A 23,307-nucleotide genomic window follows, 5' to 3' on the forward strand; every position below is an offset into this window, starting at 1 on the left:
CTGGGTGGCTCAGTCGGTTAAGCCTCCGACTTCGGCTCAGGTCATGATCTCGCGGTTCGTGAGTTCAAGCCCCGCGTCAGGCTCTGTGCTGATGGCTCAGAGCCTGGAGCCTGTTTCAGATTCTGTGTCTCCCTCTCTCTCTGACCCTCCCCCGTTCATGCTGTGTCTCTCTCTGTCTCAAAAATAAATAAACGTTAAAAAAAAAAAAAAAAGAAAACATTTTCAGTACTTTAGAAATGTCTGTGTATCTTACACCTCCACACCTGGAGATTTGTACCTCCAAAATCCTGGATTTTGGGTTAATCATTCCCTTTATGGTTTTAGTACCGTATATGTCTTGAGAGACTATGTCGTTTAATTTTGCTATTTTTGAAATGTATCTGAGTGAAATGTACACTTACTGCATAACATTTTGCTTTGTAGATTTATCCCAATTAGTATTTATGGATGCATTTCATTTTCACTCCTACATTGTGGTCCATAGCGTGAATCTTAGCATAATTATCCATTCCAGAATTAAGGGAGATATGTAATGGTCACAGTTTTGGGGGGAGGGGTGCTTCTTCAATGAGAAAAGATGCTGCTGTATATATTTTCATACACATACCTTGGCATTCATGGGTCAAAGTTTGGTTTGTACACTCCATACCTAGTTTTGGCATTGATAGGTTGTAGGATATGTATGTGTTCTTTATTGATAGTGACAAACTGTCTTCCAAAATGGTTGGACTAATTTAAATCCTTTCCAAGTCACGATGAGAGTACCTGTTGCTCCAAGTCTGGTTTTAAAATTTAGAAAGTATTTTCAGTATTAAATGATATCAAATTATGATTTTAACTCTATTTCCCTGGTTCTAATGCATTGGAGCATGTTGTCATGTTTATAATTGCAATACTTGTTTCTTGTGTCAAAGGTCTGTGTGACTTTCATTCAGTTTAAATGTATTTGACTTTTTTTTTTATTGATTATAGGGGTTCTTTTTATGTTGTAAATCAGTCCTTTGTCAATTGTATGTGTTGCAAATGTCATATCCCAGTTTGTAGCTTGGCTTTTCACTTTGTGGTGTTTTCTTTTTTTTATCAACCCCCATTCTTAATCTTTTTTTAAATGTTTGTTTATTTTGAGAGAGAGAGCATGTGCATGTGGAGGGGCGGTGGGGAGAAAGAGAGGGAGAGAGTCCCAAGCAGGCTACGCACTGTCAGCACGGAGCCCGATGTGGGGCTCACTCTCATGAAAAGTGAGATCATGACCTGAGCCGAAATCAAGAGTCAGACACTTAACCAACTGAGCCACCCAGGCACCCCAACCACATTCTTAATTTTAATACAGATAAATTTGATAATTTAGTCTTTTATAGTTTTTATTTTTACTCTTTGTGTCTTATTCTAAGCTTTTTTTTCTTCCAAGTTTTTAAATTATTACCATAAATCAGGAGGTCTTTTTGGAAAGGACCAGAGAGTAGTAAGTATTTTAGACTTTGTTAGGCATATCTGTTATAGCTACAACTATTACACTCTGTGGTAACATCATGAAAGCAGCCATAGGCAATACAAAAATGAATGCGTGGGGGACCTCTGGGTGGCTCAGTAGTTTGAGCATCCAATTTCGGATCAGGTCATGATCTCAGTTTGTGAGTTTGAGCCCCGTGTCAGGCTCTGTGCTGACAGTTCAGAGTCTTGAGCCTGCTTCAAATTCTGTGTCTCTGTCTCTCTCTGCCCCTCCCCTGCTTACTCTTTGTCTCTTTCTCTCTCTCAAAAATAAATAAACGTCAAAAAAATTATTTAAAAAAATTTAAAAAGAATGGGTGAGGCTGTGTTCCAATAAGATTTTGGCCTGAAAGCTGCTCTAGATAGTCTTGTAACAGAAGTGACAGTTGGAGCCTGAGGGAGAGGTTAAACAGAGTCCCATATAACTATGTCTAATATTTAAAAGGTTAGAAACCTAGCCAAAAAACTGGAATAAATATACTCTGAAATAAAATATTCTCTACCCACCCACCTTGATAAATAAACTTTCCTAATGACTGGGGAGGATTTAAATTTAGAAATCTTGGACTCCTTATGGAGTTTTTCACTGAAAGGTCGAGGTTCAAGGCAGATGCCTCCATATGTCCTCTTCTTTTCCTCCCTTGATTTTGTCCCACACTGGAGGTATCATGTACCCACGTGTGGCCATATGTCCACAACCCATACGTCTGCATTCCGTCCCTGCCTCCATGACAGCTGCACCTTAGCCACCTTTGGAGCACCAGAACCTAGGACTGTGCTCACCTGTAATACAGTCTACTCTCGAGAAACCATGCAGGGGAAGAGGCCTGTGCATGTAGTCAGGGCCCCTTGCTCTGCAGACTTCTTATCTTAGTTTTACTTTTTTGAGAAAGGGATTGGCTGGAGGAAGGCCAGGGCAAGGACCTATAAGTCATGGATCCAGAGCAGAAAGCCACTCATATCCAGGTCTAAAGGGAGTATTAATTTTGGCTTTGCCTTTCACAATTTGGTGTTTGATCCAATTGGAAATTTATGTTAAATTTAAATTTTATTATTTTCCATATGAAAATAATTACCAAGCATCCCTTACTGAAATCCTTTCCTTTCCCTGCTGATAGGCAATGCACACAAACAAACAAAAATCTTACTGGGAATTTGATTGGAATTGCATTGAATCTATATTTCACTTTGGGGAGAATTGATCTCTTTACTATTATGAATTTTCATGGTGTCTGTTTCTTCCACTTATTAGATAGTCTTTAAAGTCTTTCAAAAAAATTGTGTTATTTTACTATGAAAGTCTTGGATATGTTTAGTTAAATCTGTTTCACTATATTTAGTTTTTTTAGATTTTATAGATGGTATCTTTTAAAAATTATATTATCTGTTGGTTTGTAGGGATGCATTAGTTTTTGAATATTTTTTTATAGCCAGCAAATTTGATTAATTTTCACATTCTTATCTAGTAATTTACCTGTAGGTTCTTTTGTATTTCCTGTGCATGCAATCATGTATTTGAGAAAAACACTTTTTTTTCTTTCTAATTCACATACATTTTATTTTTTTCCTTTGCCATGTTGCATTGGCTAAGCCTTTGTGTACCTTGGTACAGTCCCTGTTGAATAGAACTGTTGGTCATAATAGGTTCTTATCTTATTTGTGATTTTATTTATTTTTAAGTATTTTATTAAAGCAATTTTTTTGTATATGTTTATTTATTTTGGAGAGAGAGACCACATAAGTGGGGGAGGAGGAGCAGAAAGAAAGGGGGACAGAGCATCCAAAGCAGGCTCTGTACTTACAGCAGAGAGCCCAGTGTGGGGCTCAAAACCACGAACTGTGAGATCATGACCTGAGCCAAAGTTGGACGCTTAATGACTGAGCCATCCGGGTGCCCCTAAGTATTTTAAGTTATCTCTGTGTCCAGCGTGAGGCTTGAACCCCAAGATAAAGAGTCACATGCTCCACTGACTGAGCCAGCCAGGTGCCCCTTGTTTGTGATTTTAAAGGAAAAATTTGAATATCACTATTAAATAGAATGTTTAGGGCTTTTGAAAATAACCTATCAAGGATGTTCTTAAATTGTTACCATTTTAAATCCAAACAAATGTTGACTTCCTCCCTTCCTACTGAAATTCCAGTTTATATGTTAGACCATCTCACTCTGTCTTCCATGTCTCTTAACCTTTCTGTCCTATTTTCTGTCTCTGATTGCATCCCATTCTGGATGATTTGATTTCTTCAGCCATATCTTTCCATGAATTCTCTTTTCAGTAATTTTGCCTGCTAATAAAACTGCCCTTTGAGTTTTTATTTCAAGTAATTAGTGTTTTTCACTCGCAGAAGTTTTTCACTTAAAAAATTGTTTTTTTGAAACTTTTTATTCTTGGTCATTATTTATGGTATCTTCATCTTGCCTTTATTTTCAGGCTTCCATTTTTCCTTAATTAAATCTATAGAAGTTATACCTTTGGTATGTGAAGTCTTTACAGGCCAGCTGTGTCCTCTCTCGCTTCTGTTGAATCTTCCTTATAGCGCCTTCGTTATTGTGTGTTTTATGACTCTGTGTGTGTGTGTGTGTGTGTGTGCGTGTGTGTGTGTTCATGTTCATGTTCATGTTCCTTGGAACATTATCTTTTGGAATTCTTTGAGAGCTGTTTCTCCAGGGAGAATTCGCTTCTGCCAGGAGACACCACTTTGGTTTGGTACTACTTTCTTTCTTTCTTTTTTTTCTTTTCTTTTTTTCTTTTTTTTTTTTTTTTAAAGTAATCTCTATACCCAGTGCAGGGCTTGAACCCACAACCTTGAGATCAAGAGTCGCACACTCCACTGACTGCACCAGCCAGGCACCCCTTGACATGTTTTTTTAATGCATTTAGTTTCACCACTTAAATTTAAACTTTTGGTTTCTCTTGGAAACCGAAATTTAAACTTTTAAATTTAAACTTTTGGTTTCTCTTGGAAAACTAAAGCATTTAGGAAAAGGGGTCTGATACTGTTATTGTATTTTTCAGGTGAGACATGAATTCTGCAATTTGGTAGTCTCCTCTATACCTTACTGTCTTACAGTCAGCAGGCCTCATTTGTTAAGACACCATCAAGATCCTGTAGGCATTACATCTGTGATGCCTAGTTTAATCCAATCCCCGTTCAATAAATCAATACAGTTGGGCCCAAAGAAGTGAAAAGAGTTGCCCAAGTAACTTAAAAACAACTTAACCACTTGGCAGTTTGGTACTACTTTAAATTAAATTCTTGATTTGAAGCTCTTTAGATCTCTAGGTATGGTGTGAATGCAGTGTGCGAATTTTCAGGAAAGTCCTTTTGTGAGTGCAAATGCTGTGGGTGATATTTTTTCCACAGCTTGGCACCGTTTTAACTAGCTGCAGTTCACTTCATGGGCTTGAGTCAAGGTGTGGTGGTGGGTTGATGTAGGAATGGAGGAAAGAGCCTGTTCATTTCTAGTTTACCCTCACTGTGATGGTTTAGCCCTTTTGGATCCCAGATTTATGAGGTGGTGTTCTATTATTGGCTCTATAATTTGAACAGTCTGGGTTTTGTCTCCTCTCTCCAAAGCCCCAGCCATTGCAAACCGAAGTTCAGGTCACCAGTTCTGGCAAATGTTTTCAAGGCAAATGCCACCTTCACTTTGTTTTTGATGTGATTATTTCATATTTACTTACAGTATTAGTGTTGAATTAAAAATATTTGTTCACACTTTCTCCTGTATTTCTGGTTGTTTTCAGTGAATCAAGGTAGCTAATCTGTCATACTGCTAAACAAAAAGAATTCTGCCACACTGCTAAAAAGCAGTGCCTATCCTTGGCTATCTTTAGAAGTTTTATACAAAAGAGAAAGATTAGTAAAAGAAAATAATTTGGGTTTTGAAAACTTGAGAAATTTATTGAAGAGCTCAAGGAAAATGTATTCTAATGAGCTTTTTTCACTTAAAAAAGAGAATCCTGGGCATGTGGGTGGCTCAGTCGATTAAGTGTCCGACTTCGGCTCAGGTCATGATCTCACAGCTCATGGGTTTGAGCCCTGCATCTGGCTCTGTACTGACAGCTCAGAGTCTGGAGCCTGCTTTGGATTCTGTATCTCTGTCTCTCTCTGCCCCTTCCCTGCTCACGCTCTGTCTCTCTCTTTTTCAAAAGTAAACATTAAAAAATTTTTTAAAAATGCTGATAAATACTGAACAAGAAAAGAAATCGTCAAGGGATCTTGCTTTATCCTTTTGACTCTGACAGTGACATCAGATTGTCACTACCCACCCCCCCCCCCCCCCCCCCCAAAGGGAGACTGCAAGATACCACAATAATTGGGGATGTTAAGGCTGTTGACTGTGGAAGGCTGAGATCAGCAGGATCCAGAGAACCGTATTCACGGTTCAAACAGCTTCACAATGCTTTCGGTGTTGGTACTGGGAGGCTTGGATCATTTGGGGTCTGGGCCAGGATCAGTAAGAATATTCCAGGTGAATGGTCTTAGCTTACACAGCTAAGAGGGGCTTTTAGAAGACCTGTTGAGAATTAGTCATTTAGGCTAGGACTGTGTCCAACCAGGTCACTTGACATGATGGTCACTCATGTCGAAAGCATCTAGTGTCATTATGAGTGACTTCACTGACTGATGGTTAGCACTATTCCGGGTTCCCATGTACATGTCAAAATAAATAACTCTGGTCATCTTAAGGGATGGAAGGCTGCAAAATTCCCCTATGTGTTTAGGAGGGGAATGATCCACATATGCCTTGCCAGAGGGGAACATCTGTAAATGGTAGCTGTTAAGCTGTGAAGAATATGGCCTAAAATTGGGCCTCAAGACTACTTTGGATTCATACTGCAGTGTATTTTTCTTTGGACCTAAAATTCTTTACAACCTTTCTATGAATTAAAAGTAAGTAGGAGTTATCGTATCATCAATTTCTGCTATTATAGGTATTCTTCATGTTCCTGAAAATGTGGGGCTTTGTCAGTGGAGGAATTGGATAGAACTTTATTCTGCTCATTGAAAAACTATGTAATTTATTTATTCTGCTAATATAATTAATAGCCCTAAAGCAAAATTCTCTTCATTTATAAAACTTTTTCACGAGCCGTATTTTATTTAAGGTAAACCAGGCTAAATGTCAACTGCCCGAAAATATTTTCAAAATAAACGAACTTACACAATGGCTTGATTTTTATGGGGATGCATATAGAAGGTCTTCTTGGAGAGTGAACAACTTGGTAAGTATGGCATGTTTCTTTTTTACTTTTATTTTTATTTTTTTAAAGATATAATTTTTTTAAAAGTTATCTATACCTAGTGTGGGACTCGAACTCACAACCCTCAGATCGAGTCACAGGCTCCACTGACTGAGCCAGCCAGGTGCCACAAGTATGGCACGTTTAAAGGAGGAAAGTTGACCATCATTGAGTTAATATAGGTATTTGTGCTATAACATTGTGCATGAGTTTCCAAATATCCTTATATTCTGCAGAATTGCTCAGTAGGAATAACGGGACTTATAGGAAAAGCAAGACAGACCCCTCAAAACCAATGCAGTTTTGTAGAACCTTAATGGAAAAGTGGTTGCTACCTTAAATCACGTGGCGCAGCCACAGGCAGGCAGCTTGTGGAGAGTGCCAGAAGAGTATGAATTGCACAAGACAAAAGGGTGGGATTCTATCCACACTCCTAAATAGAGGACTGGTGATGTGGAGCTCACATAGATGCGAGTGGGGCTCTGCCTGTAGGTACAGGGCAGCGTGCCTCATCAGGAGCCAGCAGGACAGGGCTGCAGCCTTGTCGGTTGCTCCAGGTAGAAATACTTCTTTTTTATTTTCTTAAAATAAAGCTAATGAGCTGTTGCTGCCAGTTCAACAGCTGACCTGAGGTTTTCTCCTCTCTGAAGGCTGTAATTGTGCTGCTAGCACAGACTGGCAGAAATCCTGTATGAGCTCCTCAGCTATCCACATTATATCATTCCCCTGTTTACTAAATGCATCTGAACTAATTTGCATTTCAGAAGTGCAGATTGTAGCAGAACATATTCTTTGGGAAAACGTCTGGAGTTTATAATTAATTGCTAAATTAAATGAGTGCTGATAATACTAGGTTTATATACCTTTCATTGATATATACAAAACATTTTCATAGAATTTTATGTATTTAAGTACTGCTGACCAGCAATTTGGATTGCTTTGGCTGTAAGAACTGAGACCACAAACTACCAGGGGTTTAAGGATGTGAGCTAAGGTATAAGATTTCTCTGTCCTTTGATTTGTCAGAATTCTCGTCATTTCTATTTTTAGGACACTTCAGTAGACACTCCGTATCCTGTCATATTCAGTCATTTTCCGTTTATCTTTAATATTTTGTCGAAAATCAAACTACTATATGCAGATTCACTTTTAAAAATACAGGTATGTATGTCTTTGTCTTTGTCTTTATTAAATGATAAATGCCTTCATAAGTATACAGTATTTTGGGGGTTGATAAGGGAGCTACCCACTGGTAAAACCAATGGTTGTAACATTCATGGAGCTTAGACTAATAAAGATGGCAAGAAAGACGGTCATCATTTGGATTGGCTTGGCCTTGAGGCACATTAAGGCCTCAGTATTGAAGGGTAGTGGATGGGCAGCTGACCTAATTTGTAGGGCTTTTACTTGAGGTTGGAGCCTGTCTATAGGTCTTCTGAATGGGACTTAGAGAGGCATAGCAGACTTGGGTTTGGGGATTAGCACCAGTATTTAAGGAGGCCCAGTCTAATAATAGTAATAGTAATAATAATAATAATAATAATAATAATAATAAAAACATAGCAGTGGGAATACAGGTGACAGGATTCTTGAAATGCAGACACACATAAATGGATGATACTCTGATGATACCATGATAAAGGTTTGTAAAAATATCCCCCTTTCAATGAACTATCATCAGGTGAGTTCGTTCTGTTTGTCAGCATATCTGGAAAAGTGATTTTGAATTTAAAACTGGACAATTGAAAATGCCTAGGGAGGGGAGCCTGGGTGGTTCAGTCGGTTAAGTATCTGACTCTTGATATTAGCTCAGGTCATGATCTCACGGTTTGTGAGAAGGAACCCCTCATTGTGTTCTGTGCTGATAGCATGGAGTCTGCTTGGGATCCTCTCTTACCCTCTCTCTCTATCACTCCCCCACTTGTGTGCGCACTCTGTCTCAAAATAAATATTAAAATAACAATTTTTAAATATTAAAAATATTTAAAAAAGAAAACGCTTAGGGAAGTTTAAGTGCTCAAGAGCTTTAGTTCTTATCACTTTTATATATGCATCCGTGTATGTATATATGAGTAATATTTAAATGTATGTTGTACAAGTAGATACTTCTACATAATGAAGTTAACCATTATAAAACAAAATAGGAAATTGATTTATGAGTATGACCATTAATGAACTATTTAACAGGAAAATGAAAGGAAAAAGATACAAGAACTTTTTTTTTCATTTTTTCAACTCTTGTAGCTGTTCTCTCCTAATTTTTATTTATTTTTATTTTTTTAAGAAAGAGTGAGAGTGTGAACAAGGGAGAGGGACAGAGGGAGAGAGAGAAAGAGAGAGAATATTAAGCAGACTCCATGCTCAGCACCAGTGTGGGGCTCCATCCCACGACCCTGGGATCAGGTTTGACCTGAGCCAAAATCAACAGTTGAGCTCAACCGACTGAGCCACCTAGGGTGCCCCTCTCCTAATTTTAAACAGGCCTCCAGTAATAATTTTATGGAACTGATATTTGATTGTTGTTTCGTCAAGAGCCTTAGACTTTAATGATCTCAAATTGCCATTTGGTCAGATAGTCTTTGTGTGTGTGTGTGTGTGTGTGTGTGTGTGTCTTGTCTCTCTTGCTGTCTCCTATATAACTTCTTAGATCATCTTTAAAATCTCTTGTTGGGTTTTCCTCTGAGATTAGGATGACTTCAGAGAGGTCTGTCATACCTGAACTTTTCCTGCAGCATGCTTGCTTGCTTGCTTTTTCTTTTTTTTTTTTAAATCTTATTTTATTTATTTTTTTTTTTTTAATTTTTTTTTCAACATTTTTTATTTATTTTTGGGACAGAGAGAGACAGAGCATGAACGGGGGAGGGGCAGAGAGAGAGGGAGACACAGAATCGGAAATAGGCTCCAGGCTCCGAGCCATCAGCCCAGAGCCTGACGCGGGGCTCGAACTCACGGACCGCGAGATCGTGACCTGGCTGAAGTCGGACGCTTAACCGACTGCGCCACCCAGGCGCCCCTTAAATCTTATTTTAGAGAGCGCACCAGCATGGGAGAGGGACAGAGGGAGAGCGAGAGAACCCTGAACAGCCTCCATGCTGAGCACATAGCCTGACACGGGGCTCGATCCCACAACCCTGGGATCATGACCTGAGCCGACATTAGTTGGGCGCTCAGTCGACTGAGACACCCTGGTGCCCCACCTGCTTTCTTTCTAAGCTACTGAGATTCTTTTCCAAGTGAGAATGTTCTGTTTAGCATACTGCTTTAGTATCTGCTAATTCTTCTCTTAGCCTAATCATGGTAATTAGCTTTGGTAACCTGAAGTATTAATAATTGTGTTTGCAGGATAAAGTGGACCAATAGAGCCCACAGTTGGTCACTTCCCTGCTGACCCTGGTTGGCTCCACAAAGCTTTTCATTCCTTTGGTGTCTCTTCTGCTTACTGAGCGTGAATACTGAATGTATAGCTTCTCTCCAGTGGCATATGTAAACAAAGCTCTTTTCATAAATGTTTGTGATGTGCACTCATGATAAATTGAACCAGTTTATTCCCGTTTGTAAATTCCTACTTAGAGCAAATGGTGAAATGAAGTAAAACATTGGTTTTCCTAGGAGAAAAAATTTAGAGCTTGTATGCGGTTGGCCGGAGTTGTGGAACACGGAAGGTCCGAATTATCTTTGTTGCCTACATTCAATCTGACAGTCAGAAGGAATCACTTGATTGAGGATGTTTTGAGTCACCTAAATCAGTTTGAGAATGAAGATCTGAGGAGGGAGTTAATGGTAAAGTATAATTCTCAATATTTTTGCTGCAGAGAGAAGGAAGATCTAAAAAGATGTAACCGTGGTTCTTCCAGAGAAGAAATTACTTTATTTTTATTTTTATTTAATAAACTCCTTTACAAAGGAGCTCCTAAAGGGCTTCCCTGACCAGGGGTCCTTGAATCTTCAGTCTCTCAGAGATGACAGCTGGAGTTAGAAGCTTATAGTTGGGAACTTGCTTTGCCAGACAAGACCAGGTTATTGAGCTTGTCCTGAACTTTGCCTTTGGGCCACTTCTTCTTTTTGGCCTTGCCCCATATTTGTTCACTGGGTCTTTGTCTTTTTTTGGCTGGCTTTCCAGCATCTTTCTTCTGGTTATCTTTGGGCAGCTGTGAGGAAAAGGGGGAATGCAGCCAGGTCACAAGGCAGCCCCACGCTCCCCCTGTCACTGCACTTCCCACCCCACCCCCCCCCAACCTCCCCGCCTCGCCTGAGAGGAACTGCTTCTACATATTCTCCACATAGATCGTTAAAAAAAATCTAAGACTCATTATGCGAATTTTACCTGTGCCAGCCAGCCAGCCAGTCCACAGAATTATTTAAGTTCCACTTTTATATTTCATCCATTTTATTTATTTATTTTTAAAATATTTTTATTTAATTTTGAGACAGAGAGAGACAGAGCATGAGCAGGGGAGGGGCAGAGAGAGAGGGAGACACAGAATCTGAAGCAGGCTCCAGGCTCCAAGCTGTCAGCACAGAGCCCAACACGGGGCTTGAACCCACAGACCGTGAGATCATGACCTGAGCTGAAGTCAGACACTAAACCGACTGAGCCACCCAGGCGCCCCATATTTCATACATTTAAAAAACTTAGGTAACATTTGATGAGCAGCGACCACTTTCCAGACTGTGTGAGGCATTTTGTATGTTATCCTATTTAATCTTTCCGAGAATCTTAGGAGAAAACAGAGTCTTTATGACATTAAGGAGCTTGTCCACAGGAGGGAGCAGAGGACTTGATACCTGGCCTTACACAGATTTTAAATAACTCACTGAGGTTTTGAAACTTGGATCTCTAGAAAATGGAAGAGACATTCATCCAAACAAACCAGTAAAAGCTGTGGGTGAAGTGCCAGTGGAATATCCTGACAGAAATGTTAAGCAGGCCTTCAGATAGGAGTGTGTGTCAGTCAGGAGAGAAGATAGGATGAGAGTGGATTTGAAGGTTAAATGCCTGTAAGTGATATGTGAAGTTTTAAAGAGAAATCAAACATCCAGGGAAAGAGCAAAAAGAACAGAAATAGCACAGAACCACAGGCATTTCTGGTGTTAAAGCAGCAGGAAAAAGAAGAGAGAAGTAAAAACCCAATTAATGCTTTTTAAGAGAAAGCAAGGGAGAAGAGGGTATGAAGAAAGAAGAGGTGATCAGTAGGGTAAAATGAGTTCATAAAATCAAGGAGAGGAGACATGAGAACAAGTCTGGAATTGGGGGTTCACAGGTTCCAGGTCCTCTTGGAGAGAGCATTTAAGCAGAGAAATAGGTTTGGAAGCTGGTGTACACAATTCTCCAGAATTTAGCAACCGTAGAAGCCAGGATTGTCTATATTGAAGATGGGGAATGTTGAGATTTTTCTTCTTCTTTTAAGAATAAGGGAGACCTTACCACATTTGTACACCAAAGTGAGGGATTCCAAGAAGGAAAGGCAGGAATGAGCGAGTAATTGGAGAAGTAAAGGAGGGTTATGACAGAATCATCCTAGGGAGGAATTGGTGTCAACAGGTGCCTTCTCAGGGAGTAAACAACCAAGCCAATAAATACTTTATGTGTGCTCTGGTTTTTCAGTTTTTTGAAAATTTTTTTATTTGTTTTTTTCATTATGCTCAAGATACTTTATTATATAATAATGATGCCCATTGAGGTGAGATTAGTAGCTAAAGAAGGCTGGCTCTGAGACTTGACAGACCCAGGATTAAATGGAGGCTGCACCTCTTAGCCGTGTGTCACGTTGGGGAAGTTATTTAAATTCTTGAAGCTTTAACTCTCAACAATAGCCAAATTATGGAAAGAGCCTAAATGTCCATCAACTGATGAATGGATAAAGAAATTGTGGTTTATATACACAATGGAATACTACGTGGCAATGAGAAAGAACGAAATATGGCCCTTTGTAGCAACGTGGATGGAACTGGAGAGTGTGATGCTAAGTGAAATAAGCCATACAGAGAAAGGCAGATACCATATGGTTTCACTCTTATGTGGATCCTGAGAAACTTAACAGAAACCCATGGGGGAGGGGAAGGAAAAAAAAAAAAAAAGAGGTTAGAGTGGGAGAGAGCCAAAGCATAAGAGACTCTTAAAAACTGAGAACAAACTGAGGGTTGATGGAGGGTGGGAGGGAGGGGAGGGTGGGTGATGGGTATTGAGGAGGGCACCTTTTGGGATGAGCACTGGGTGTTGTATGGAAACCAATTTGACAATAAATTTCATATATTGAAAAAAAAAAGTACCAAGAGGAAAAATAAATAAATAAATAAATAAATAAATAAATAAATTCATTCTTGAAGCTTTATCACCTCATAGAATTAATGGGAAGATTAAATATGGTAATACCATGTTATTTACCAAATACTTGGGTCTACAGATCATGTTCACTGTAGCTTTTTTTTTTTTAAGTTTTATAAAGCAGTCTCTGTACCAATAAGAGGCTTAAACTCAGGACCCCAAGATCAAGAGCCACAATCTCTTCCAGCTGAACAGTCGGACACCCCTTACTGTAACTATTATTAAATGAGCTTTAATACATAGCAATACAGAGCCCTGGAAGTGATGTGTTACTTGTTCTGTTTCCTCAGGTTTCATTTAGTGGAGAAATTGGGCTTGACTCTGGAGGAGTCAAGGTAGAATTTTTCCACTGTCTGTTTGAGGAGATGACCCGTCCAGAATATGGGATGTTCACATATCCTGAGGAGGCTTCCTACATGTGGTTTCCTGTCAGGGTAAGTCTTCTCCTCTTTGCTTATGGTTATCATGACAGTAAATGCATGTCACATACCATTGAAAATTAGGTTGTCTAGACTGTTTCGTTTTAGGAGAGGAATTACTGGTACATAGAATTATGGAGATAATCTTGAATTTTAATAAGGTGATGATTTTCTTTAAAATAGAGTCTCTTTTTCGCTGGGTTCCTATTTCTGCCTACACAGGAAAATTTAAGCAGTATTTGTTATTGACCATTTATAGAATGTATAGATAAAAAAGAACCCTTCCTTTCTCAGGCATTCTTTTTTTTGTTGTTGTTCAGTTCTATTTTTCCCAATGAATTTGAAGGCAATGGCTGTGAAAAGAAATTGAGAAAACTTCAGTTTGTATAATTCTATTTCTGTTCCTGTGGCAGAGATTGAAATTGACTTAATGACTGTACATAAACTCTAAATATTCTTACAAGTTTTTTTATTTTAATTTGTGATTTCATTTTGTGAAAGGGTGAAAAGGTGTACCTAATATAAAAATTTTGTTTTACTTATAAAAATTATAACACATTAGGTTTTTGGTTTTTTGTTTTTTTCTCTTTGCAGCCTAAATTTGAGAAGAAGAGATATTTCTTCTTTGGGGTTCTGTGTGGACTTTCTCTATTCAATTTCAATGTTGCCAACATCCCTTTTCCACTGGCCCTGTTTAAGAAACTGTTGAACCAGACACCATCACTGGAAGACTTAAAAGAACTTAGCCCTGTTTTGGGAAAGTAAGTAAACATAGTTCTTTTTCTAGAACTCCATATAATATATATTCAGATATAGGCATACCTTTTACTATTTTGTTGTGCTTCACAGTTAGTAGCATTTTTTTTTACAAATTGAAGGTTTGTGGCAACCCATGTCAAGGCATTTTTCCAACAGCATTTGCTGACTTTGTGTCTCTGTGTCACATTTTGGTAATGTTCGTAGTATTTCAAAATTTTCCATTATATTTGTTATGGTGATGTGTGATCAGTAACTAAAACTTGATGAGAACTCAGAGGATAGTTACACTTTTATCAATAAAGTATTTTTAAATTAAGGTATGCACATTGTTTTTTTAGATATAATGCTATTGAATACTTAATAGAATACAGTATATGTGCAAACATAACTTTTATATGCACTGAGAAAACAAATAATCCTTTTGACTTACTCTGTTGGGATAATTGCTTTATTATGGTGGTCTTGAACCAAACTACAGTATCTCCAAGGTGTTCCTGTAAATATTTAAAAACACACACTCTAATAGTATTTTCATGTTCAACATTGTAGGTACTTTTTTTTTTTTTTTTTTTTTTTTTTTTTTTTTGAGACAGAGAGAGCAAGAGCAGGGAAGGGGCAGAGAGAAAGAGAGGGAGAGAGAACCCCAAGCAGGCTCCACACTGCACAGAGCCCAGTGTGGGCTCAATCTCAGGACATTCCACTAGCTGAGCCACCCAGGCACCCCCATTGTAGATACTTTAAATCAGTTTTAATTTTGGAAAGAATTGTTGGATAATAATTGAACTTTCTAAAATGAAGACAAGTTGATTTTCCTCCTCTCCTCAGTGCTTGCATTAATCTTTGCACTTTACTTGTGTAGAAAGTCATGGACAGAGCATAAGTTATACCATGGTGCGAAATCTGCAAGTGATGTTTATTTTAAATCTCATTTCATATCATCACCTTTAAAGTGAAAACTTATTTCTAAGCTAAAAAGCCAAGCTACCACCTCACAAAAAAATACTGGTAAGAGAAAGGGGTAATAGCCCTGCTGTATAAAGTGTTCCTATGAATCCATAAGAAAAATTGGCAAAGTATACAAGAAGACAAGCCACACAAAAAAAATTTAGAATGGCTTAATCTCCCCAGTCATCCTAGAATACAGATTGAAATCAGAGGCTGATTTGTGCTTTAGACTGACAGATTGAAATACTGATGCTGTATAGTGTTTGTGAGGATTTGGGAAAAGGTTTGTTCTAATTTCAGGTATTAATAGCGGACATGTAAATTGGTGGTTCCTTTTCAGAGAACAGTATGGTAGCACTTAATCTGAATCAAAAATGTGTTTGCCTCTTTGACTTAGCAGTTGTACTTCTAGGCATTTTACTTTCAGAAATAATACAACCATGCAAGGATTTTTCCATACAAATGTGTATTGTATTACATAGTCCATAATGCGTGGAATACCTGAATGTTTTTCAGTAAAGGAATTCTGTATTTTTGACTTATTTATGCAATGGAATCCTATGTAGATTTTCAAAAGAATGAGAATAGTAGTATGGTCCTATTGTTAGTATCCCCATTTCACAGATGAGGAAACAAACAGGTTAGGTAACTTGTCCCAGACTCCATAGTGACAAAACCATGAAATTGAACATAGTCTGTCTCCAGCATCCAACTTTAAAAAAAATTTTTTTTTTAATATTTGTTATTTATTTTTGAGAGAGAGGGCACGTGGTCACAAGCCAGGGAGGGGCACAGAGAGAGGGAGAGAAGAATCCCCTCTGATGGCTCCATGCTATCAGAGCAGAGCCCGATGCAGGGCTCAAACTCATGAACTGTGAGATCATGACCTGAGCCAAAACGAAGAGTAGGACACTTAACCAATTGAGCCACTCAAGTGCTCCCGTCATCCAACTGTTAATCACTATACTAATTATACTGTTGATAAGGAAAAAGTATCAAAAGCACAAGATTTGGAGAGGAGGAAATAAATGTATTATTTTTTCCTAGAACAATGAAAATGATGTAATAATACAAATGCCTAAGAAGACTTAATAATCTTAAAACACATCAACATTAGTACATGTAAAATAAAGATCATTAGGGGCGCCTGGGTGGCGCAGTCGGTTAAGCGTCCGACTTCAGCCAGGTCACGATCTCACGGTCCGTGAGTTCGAGCCCCGCGTCGGGCTCTGGGCTGATGGCTCGGAGCCTGGAGCCTGTTTCCGATTCTGTGTCTCCCTCTCTCTCTGTCCCTCCCCCGTTCATGCTCTGTCTCTCTCTGTCCCAAAAATAAAATAAACGTTGAAAAAAAAAAAATTAAAATAAAGAACTTATAAAACTCAACACCCAAAAAAATAAATAAATAAATAAATAAATAAATAAATAAAGATCATTATATCGGTATGCATGTTTTTCACACTTTTAGGTCTAAAGACTTAAAAAGTATTGAAGACCCCAAAGAGCTTATCCTTATGTTGGTTGTATTTGTCAGTATTTACAGTATTAGAAATTAAAGGTGATAAATGTTTTAAATAGAGGATACATAAACATTCATTCTATTAGCTATCACATAATATAGCCTGTGGAAAACTGCCTTCTATACTTAAGACAGAATGTGAAAAAGGTGAGTAATATTTTGGTATGATTATGAAAATAGTTTTGACCTCATAGGTCACTTGTGAAGTCCTTAGAGATTTCCAGAAGTTTCTGGTCTGGGTCACACATGGAAAGCCACTGATCTTGGTATTCAGTGAAACTCCAGTTTTAATCTCAGCAGGCTTTCCATGAAATTTCACAAACTGATTATAAAATGTATATGGATGAGCAGAAGGCCAAGAACTGCTAGCAGAAAAAGGTGAATAGGGATAGGGAACTTGGCCTACCAGATATTAAGAATTTTTAGAAAGCTGTATTAGGACAGCACAGTAGGAGTGCAGGTCAGAAACTGACCCATGCACCTATGGAACTTGTTAGAGGTAGCATACCAGATTAATGGGAACAGGAGTATCGTCAGTTCAAGCATATGGGAAAAAATGAGAGCTGATAACCTTATACCATGTACAAAAATCAACTTCGTGTGGATGAAGGACTTAAATATTAAATGCAAACATGTTGAAAATATGGACAGATCTCTTTCTCACCATTGCAGTTTTAATTAAGACATAAAAATAAAAAGTACTAACATTAAAGATTAATAGGTGTAACTTCAATAAGATGAAAGAATTTATCTGTTCTTCATGAGATCCCTTAACAAAAGGGGAAACGGCACCCTGCAAACTGGTATTTGTAACCTAGTTTGGGGGTGGTAGAAAATGGGATAGGGGAGGTATCCCATATAAGTAGGTATAAGATATTAGCACTATTTTAGTTTTAGTTTTGGAGGCAGCTTCCTTGGTATTCACAAACAGTGTACTGTAGAGGAGACTTCCATCAGCATATCTTACCTACTACTGCTAGTCTCAGGGTTCATTGACAGTAATGTCTGAACTTTACATCCCTTATGCCTGCTACATTGGGTGCTTAATAAATGTTAGTTGAATGAATAAATGAGTGAATGAGCAAATATAATGAGATATACAACTTTAAAACTATGTGTGAGGTACCATAGGACAAGAGAGGTTGGAGACACAAAAAGACTGGCTGCTATCCATCCTAATATAACCTATATTCACACAGATGCCTTTGAAACAGTTAAGGTGATCAAATTCATGTCTGTCTGAAGCTTGATGATATTGGGATATAGATGCAGAGAACATTCTGTGACCTTCTCATACCTCAGATTTCCTAAGTGATCCCTGATATTTAGAAAGAGGGTATTTATTCTGTAAGTGAAGTTCGAATTTTAAGTAAAGATAACACTGATTTGAATGAGTTTGGGTATCAGTTACATACATGATCAGTTCTGGGGCACCTGGGTGGCTCAGTAGTTTGGGCGTCTGGCTCTTGATTTCAGCTGAAGTCATGATCTCATGGTGGATCCGATCCCCACATTGGACTCTGTGCTGATGGTGGCGGAGCCTGCTTGAGATTTTCTGTCTCCCTCTTTCTCTGCCCCTTCCCTGCTCACATGTGCATGCTCTCTCTCTCAAAAATAAATAAACATTAAAAAAAAAAAAAAAAACTTTCTCTTAAAAAAATACATTATCAGTCTTCTAAATAGAAACCTACAATCACTGGGTAAACGAAGTAAGGATGGAAGGAAGAGAACTTACAGAATTGCAAATACTCGTAAACTTCACACTTGTAGTTGGTGTCTGGCTATCAGTACACAGAGAAATGGGCAGTGTTAATTAACTAACTCCCTGACCTCCCACCTTCCGAATAGTCATGCACTTGACATTTATTTTAGATGATCTATCTAGTAATTGATTATTGACTTTTAAATAACAAAATTATTTGTTCTTTAGGAGTTTGCAAACACTTCTGGATGATGAAGGTGATGACTTTGGAGAAGTATTTTATATATATTTTAATGTGAGTAAACTGTCAGAATTGGCTTCATTTAATCTGATTACCCTTTTACATATTTATCTAGGCATGCCACTCTTTAACAAAATAACAGACTTCTGAATTAGTGCAGAAGGGGTTTTTTTCCTCATTTTTTATGACCTGGGCATATCAGTTAGATTTTACTATGTAACAAACAACAGCTAAATTTAGTGGCTTAAAACAAACAATTCATTGAATTTCTGGAGTGAATTGACTGCTGAGCTGGATGGTTCATACTGGCCTTGGCTTGAATACCTAGTTGTTGGCTGGTTTGTGGGGTATGGGCTAGAACAGCTTTTCTGTTCTAGGGGTTTCTTATTCCCCAGTAGGCTGCTTGAGGTATCCTTACAGAATTGTCTCAGGATTACAAAGAGGTGCAAGCCTCAACATACAAGCTTCTTTTTAAGCTTTTACTTCTGTCAGATCCCATTGGCCAGAGTACACCTCACATGGCCACACCCAGTTTCAAGAGCTGAAGATAAAAACTTCTCCTCTTGATCGAGGTGGGCAGGGAGTATTGAAAAGTCACACTGCAAAGAAGCTTGAATACCAGGCTGGGAAGAATTTGTGGCCATGTTTGCAAATCTACGACGTAGGTCTATACTACATAAAATGATTACTGAGATATGGCAATTTGCCAGTTTTTTTCAGTATGATAAGCTAAAATAGATGATTCTATAAAAATTTGTTTTTCATTCTTCATGATAAAGATAATTTTTCATGTGTTCATACCTTGCTAGTTTTTATGACTAAAATATATAGTTTTTACAAGATATTAAGGAAAAGAGGTATGTTTCAAAGTGTTTATTGATAATAGATTGTTTAGGATTGTTTTGGAGATATCTGAGTTTATTTGTGATTACAGGTGCACTGGGACAAAAATGATGTAGACTTAATTCCTAATGGAAGATGCATAATTGTTGACCAGACTAACAAGTAGGTACAGAGAAGTAAAATACTTGTTTTGTTTATATAATTTTCCATTCCAAATTTATCATTTTTTAATAAGGCAGAGAGTTGGTATGTGTTGTGTGTATGTGTGTGTCTCCTGGAGTTTATATTCTGGTGAGGAAGGAAATGGCTTTCTCAGAGAGGCCTTCCCTTATCTTTTGTCTCTACTTTTTCTTTTCGTATCACCATTACCTACCTTTTGGGTTTATTTGTTTACTGTCTATATTTCCCCCACTAGCATGAGCTCCATGAAGGTGGGCACTGGTCATGTTCATCCTTGTATATCTGGTACCTAGAGTGGTCTACAGTGGTGCCTGGTCTGGAGCAGTACTTAGTATCTGTTAATATTATATTATGGTGGTATCTTGAGTTCTCAACACCTTATAGGATGCTATTTTAAAGCCACAGTTTGGGATTATAGAATGTTCCATTGATAGTTGGTCAGAGAGGCAGAGGGATACCGCCAAGTGAGCATTATGGTGTAAGCCAACTAGTTTTCTTTAATCTTTTTTTTTTACAGAGTACGAGTGGGAGAGGGGCAGAGAGAGAGAGAAAGGGATACACAGAATCGGAAGCAGGATCCAGGCTCTGAGCTGTCAGTACAGAGCCTGATGTGGGGCTCAAACCCACGAACCATATAATCATGATGGGAGCCAAAGTCGGATGCTTATCCAACTGAGCCACCCAGGCACCCCTAGTTTTCTTTAATCTTTTAATCTTTATCTTTAAAAAAGAACTTTGTATTAAAGTAGAACATACAGAAAAGTACATAAGTATACAGATCAAGAAATAGAAGATTTTCAGTTCTGTATTTTATGAGTACTCTCAATTTATCCGTGGTATTATTGATAGACATAAGAAAGTTCTCTGCCTCTTAACTACTTTTTGCCTGATCCCTTTGCCTGTGTTAGCAAATGGCCAAAAGGGAAAAATGTGGGACTCACTTCAGAGGGCTTCCCTTCTGTCTTCATGAAGAGGCCTCTTGAGTCTTGACTCACATTTGGAAGCCTGGAGCTAGATGTGTTTTTGTGTATTATCTGGATTTTTCTAGTTCTTCTCACTGGGAGTAATTTGCTATAAGCTACCCCATTAAAGCTAGAAGCAGAAATCCCCCTCTTTATTTGTATTTAACCACAAATACTAATAGTTACTCACTAGCATAAATTCAGACAGCACAGAAGACCATAAAATAAAATAGGGAATTTCCCCCATCTTCCAAGCCCATTTCCCTAAAGCATTAGCAGGTTGGGTGTTATTCTTCCATACTTTTTCTGTTCTAATCTGTGTCATTTCTCTGAACTGTGTGACCTTGAGCAAATATGTACCTTCAGTGTGTCAGTATTTTTACTAAAATGTCCTAACAATCTGCCCTGAGAGTGTATGAAGATTAAATTAGATAATATATGAAAAATAGCTATATGTACATGGTAAGCACTGTATTGTTAGGGTTTCTAGTTATTTTTATCCTTCCCACTTTCCCCGCCCCCCTACCACTTTTGTTCAGGGTATTGCTGTAAGCTGAAGTCATTTTTTTGTTTTATTAAAGGAGAGACTATGTTTCTAAGTGTGTCAATTACATCTTCAACATCTCTGTGAAGGCAGTTTATGAAGAATTCCAAAGAGGATTTTACAAAGTGTGTGAGAAGGATATCATTGAATTTTTCCATCCGGAAGAACTGAAGGATGTGATAGTTGGGAATACAGATTATGACTGGGAAACATTTGAAAAGGTAGATCATAAAGGCCTAGAAGTTTGAATTTAAATTTCTTTTTCCTATTTCCTGAGTACTCTTTTTTTGCACTTTTTTTTCTCTAGAATGCACATTATGAAGAAGGATACGACAATTCACATCCTACCATAGTGATGTTTTGGAAGGCTTTACACAAATTGACTTTGGAGGAAAAGAAAAAATTCCTCGGTAGGTATTACATCGGGAGTAGATCTATATCTTACGTCTTTTCTTTGGGCTAAGCAAACCTTGTCATAGGCACCATTTGCAACAAATCCTAGTATAAGAGCCATTCCTAGTCCAGTTGGATGTTCTCTAGGCCAGGCTGTCCTGACATCAAAAAAATAAATGTTAATATGGGTCTTTTTCCCTGTGATTTCAACCCTGCCTATTGCTTTCAAATGTTTCTTCAGTTCTCCATCCAAGTTAGATATTTCTTCTGCTTTCTGTACTTGTGATTCAGTTATTCAGGCTTTGTGGGATTAACCAAGTTTTACGATGTCATTGTCTCCAAGCCTTTTTACCTCACCTTCCACATTTTGATCTCAGTTTCATGCTTATTCGGTTTTTCTACAACTTTGCTTAATGACTTTTTCCCTCTAATTTTCTTACAAAATTTCCATACTTGTTTTTGAGAAACATTTATCTTTTTGTTCTTATTTTTGTAGATAACATGTATGTTGGAAGGCACTCAGACTTCTCCAGAAACCCAGCCTAACTTTCCAATCTTACCTCTTACAAGAAGTTTTTGTTCCAGCCAAACAGTTCCATGGTCTCTACATTCTTAAGCTCCCTTTGTACTCTCCCTCCTCCAGGTTTTCTCTGCAGCTCCTTACCCTGCCTTGAACCTTCACCCACCTCCTGGTTGCTGCTATAAGCCTTCCCCTCCTTAAAGGTCCATCTCAATTCCGAGCTCTCTGAAGTCTCCCCAGTCATCCCAGCCTGATTGTCTGTCCCTGCTCGAACCACACACAGCAGTTTCCCTCAGGAAGCATTTTATTCCGTGGCACCTTGTTTGGCTGTCTTCCACCCTTTTAGTTTTCTTTTGCTATTTGTCTTTTTCTGCATAAGAATATTATATTTCCAGCCAGACTATTGAGCTGCTTGAAGGCAGGGACAGTGTATCAGTTGCTGAAGCAGAACTCTGCACATGGGCCCTTAGTAAATGTTTTTGAATAAATACATATATTTTTTCTCCCCATAAACCTTGGTCTCTGGAAAGCAGATCACTCAATATTATTCTTTTTTCTAGTGTTTCTTACAGGAACTGACAGAATTCAAGTAAAAGGTTTAAAGAACATGAAAATAACATTTTGCTGTCCTGAAAATATGAATGAAAAAGATCCCATAAGAGCACAGACGTGTATTAGTGTCCTCTACCTTCCTAAATACTCTACGATGGAAAGAGTAGAAGAAGCGCTTCAAGTTGCTATCAACAACAGCAGAGGATTTGGCTGATCCTACCTCACCTTGTTTACCCCTTCAGGGAAATATTCTCAAAAATAAAATTAAGAACTCAAATTAACGTGAAAGCCCTGTTGAGTATTCATTGTGTTTAGCCGCTCTTTTAGAATTATGGTTCTGCATGTGAGACATATTAATAATGATATAGGTGAGGCTGTTGCAACAAGGTGACCCTAAAACACAGTGCATTAAAGAAGACAGAATTTTGCTTTTCTCTCCCGTCTTGGCTGAAGTGGTGCTTCTCCTACTCCGACTGTTCTAATAAAAGATACAAATGACTTTCTTGTTGAACGTGTCAACAAAATTGCCCATTTCTGTCCTAAATCTTCTATATTGCATTTGAAACCGTTGACTACTTTCTCCTCAAAACTGTCATGAACTGCTAGACTGTGACTTTCTTTTTCTTGGCTGCTTTTCATTCCTTCTACATGCATTTATTACACTCCCCTGAC

The 23,307-nt window shown here is 38.2% G+C and overlaps 1 protein-coding gene across 1 annotated transcript in view; it reads left to right on the plus strand.

Moving 5' to 3' along the window:
• The window catches only part of HERC5 (HECT and RLD domain containing E3 ubiquitin protein ligase 5), a 46,744-nt gene extending 23,828 nt beyond the window's left edge, over positions 1-22,916 (plus strand). The window contains exons 14-23 of the mRNA XM_049630862.1: positions 6,600-6,716; positions 7,785-7,895; positions 10,344-10,514; positions 13,350-13,493; positions 14,073-14,239; positions 18,629-18,695; positions 19,576-19,646; positions 21,208-21,391; positions 21,478-21,580; positions 22,644-22,916. Coding sequence (XP_049486819.1) covers positions 6,600-6,716; positions 7,785-7,895; positions 10,344-10,514; positions 13,350-13,493; positions 14,073-14,239; positions 18,629-18,695; positions 19,576-19,646; positions 21,208-21,391; positions 21,478-21,580; positions 22,644-22,849 — 1,341 coding nt within the window. The 3' untranslated portion in view covers positions 22,850-22,916. The remainder of the gene's footprint in view (positions 1-6,599; positions 6,717-7,784; positions 7,896-10,343; positions 10,515-13,349; positions 13,494-14,072; positions 14,240-18,628; positions 18,696-19,575; positions 19,647-21,207; positions 21,392-21,477; positions 21,581-22,643) is intronic.
• Positions 22,917-23,307: the final 391 nt, after the last annotated feature.

The sequence above is a fragment of the Panthera uncia genome, chromosome B1 (assembly GCF_023721935.1).
Source record: "Panthera uncia isolate 11264 chromosome B1, Puncia_PCG_1.0, whole genome shotgun sequence".
Classification (NCBI taxonomy): Eukaryota; Metazoa; Chordata; class Mammalia; order Carnivora; family Felidae; genus Panthera; species Panthera uncia.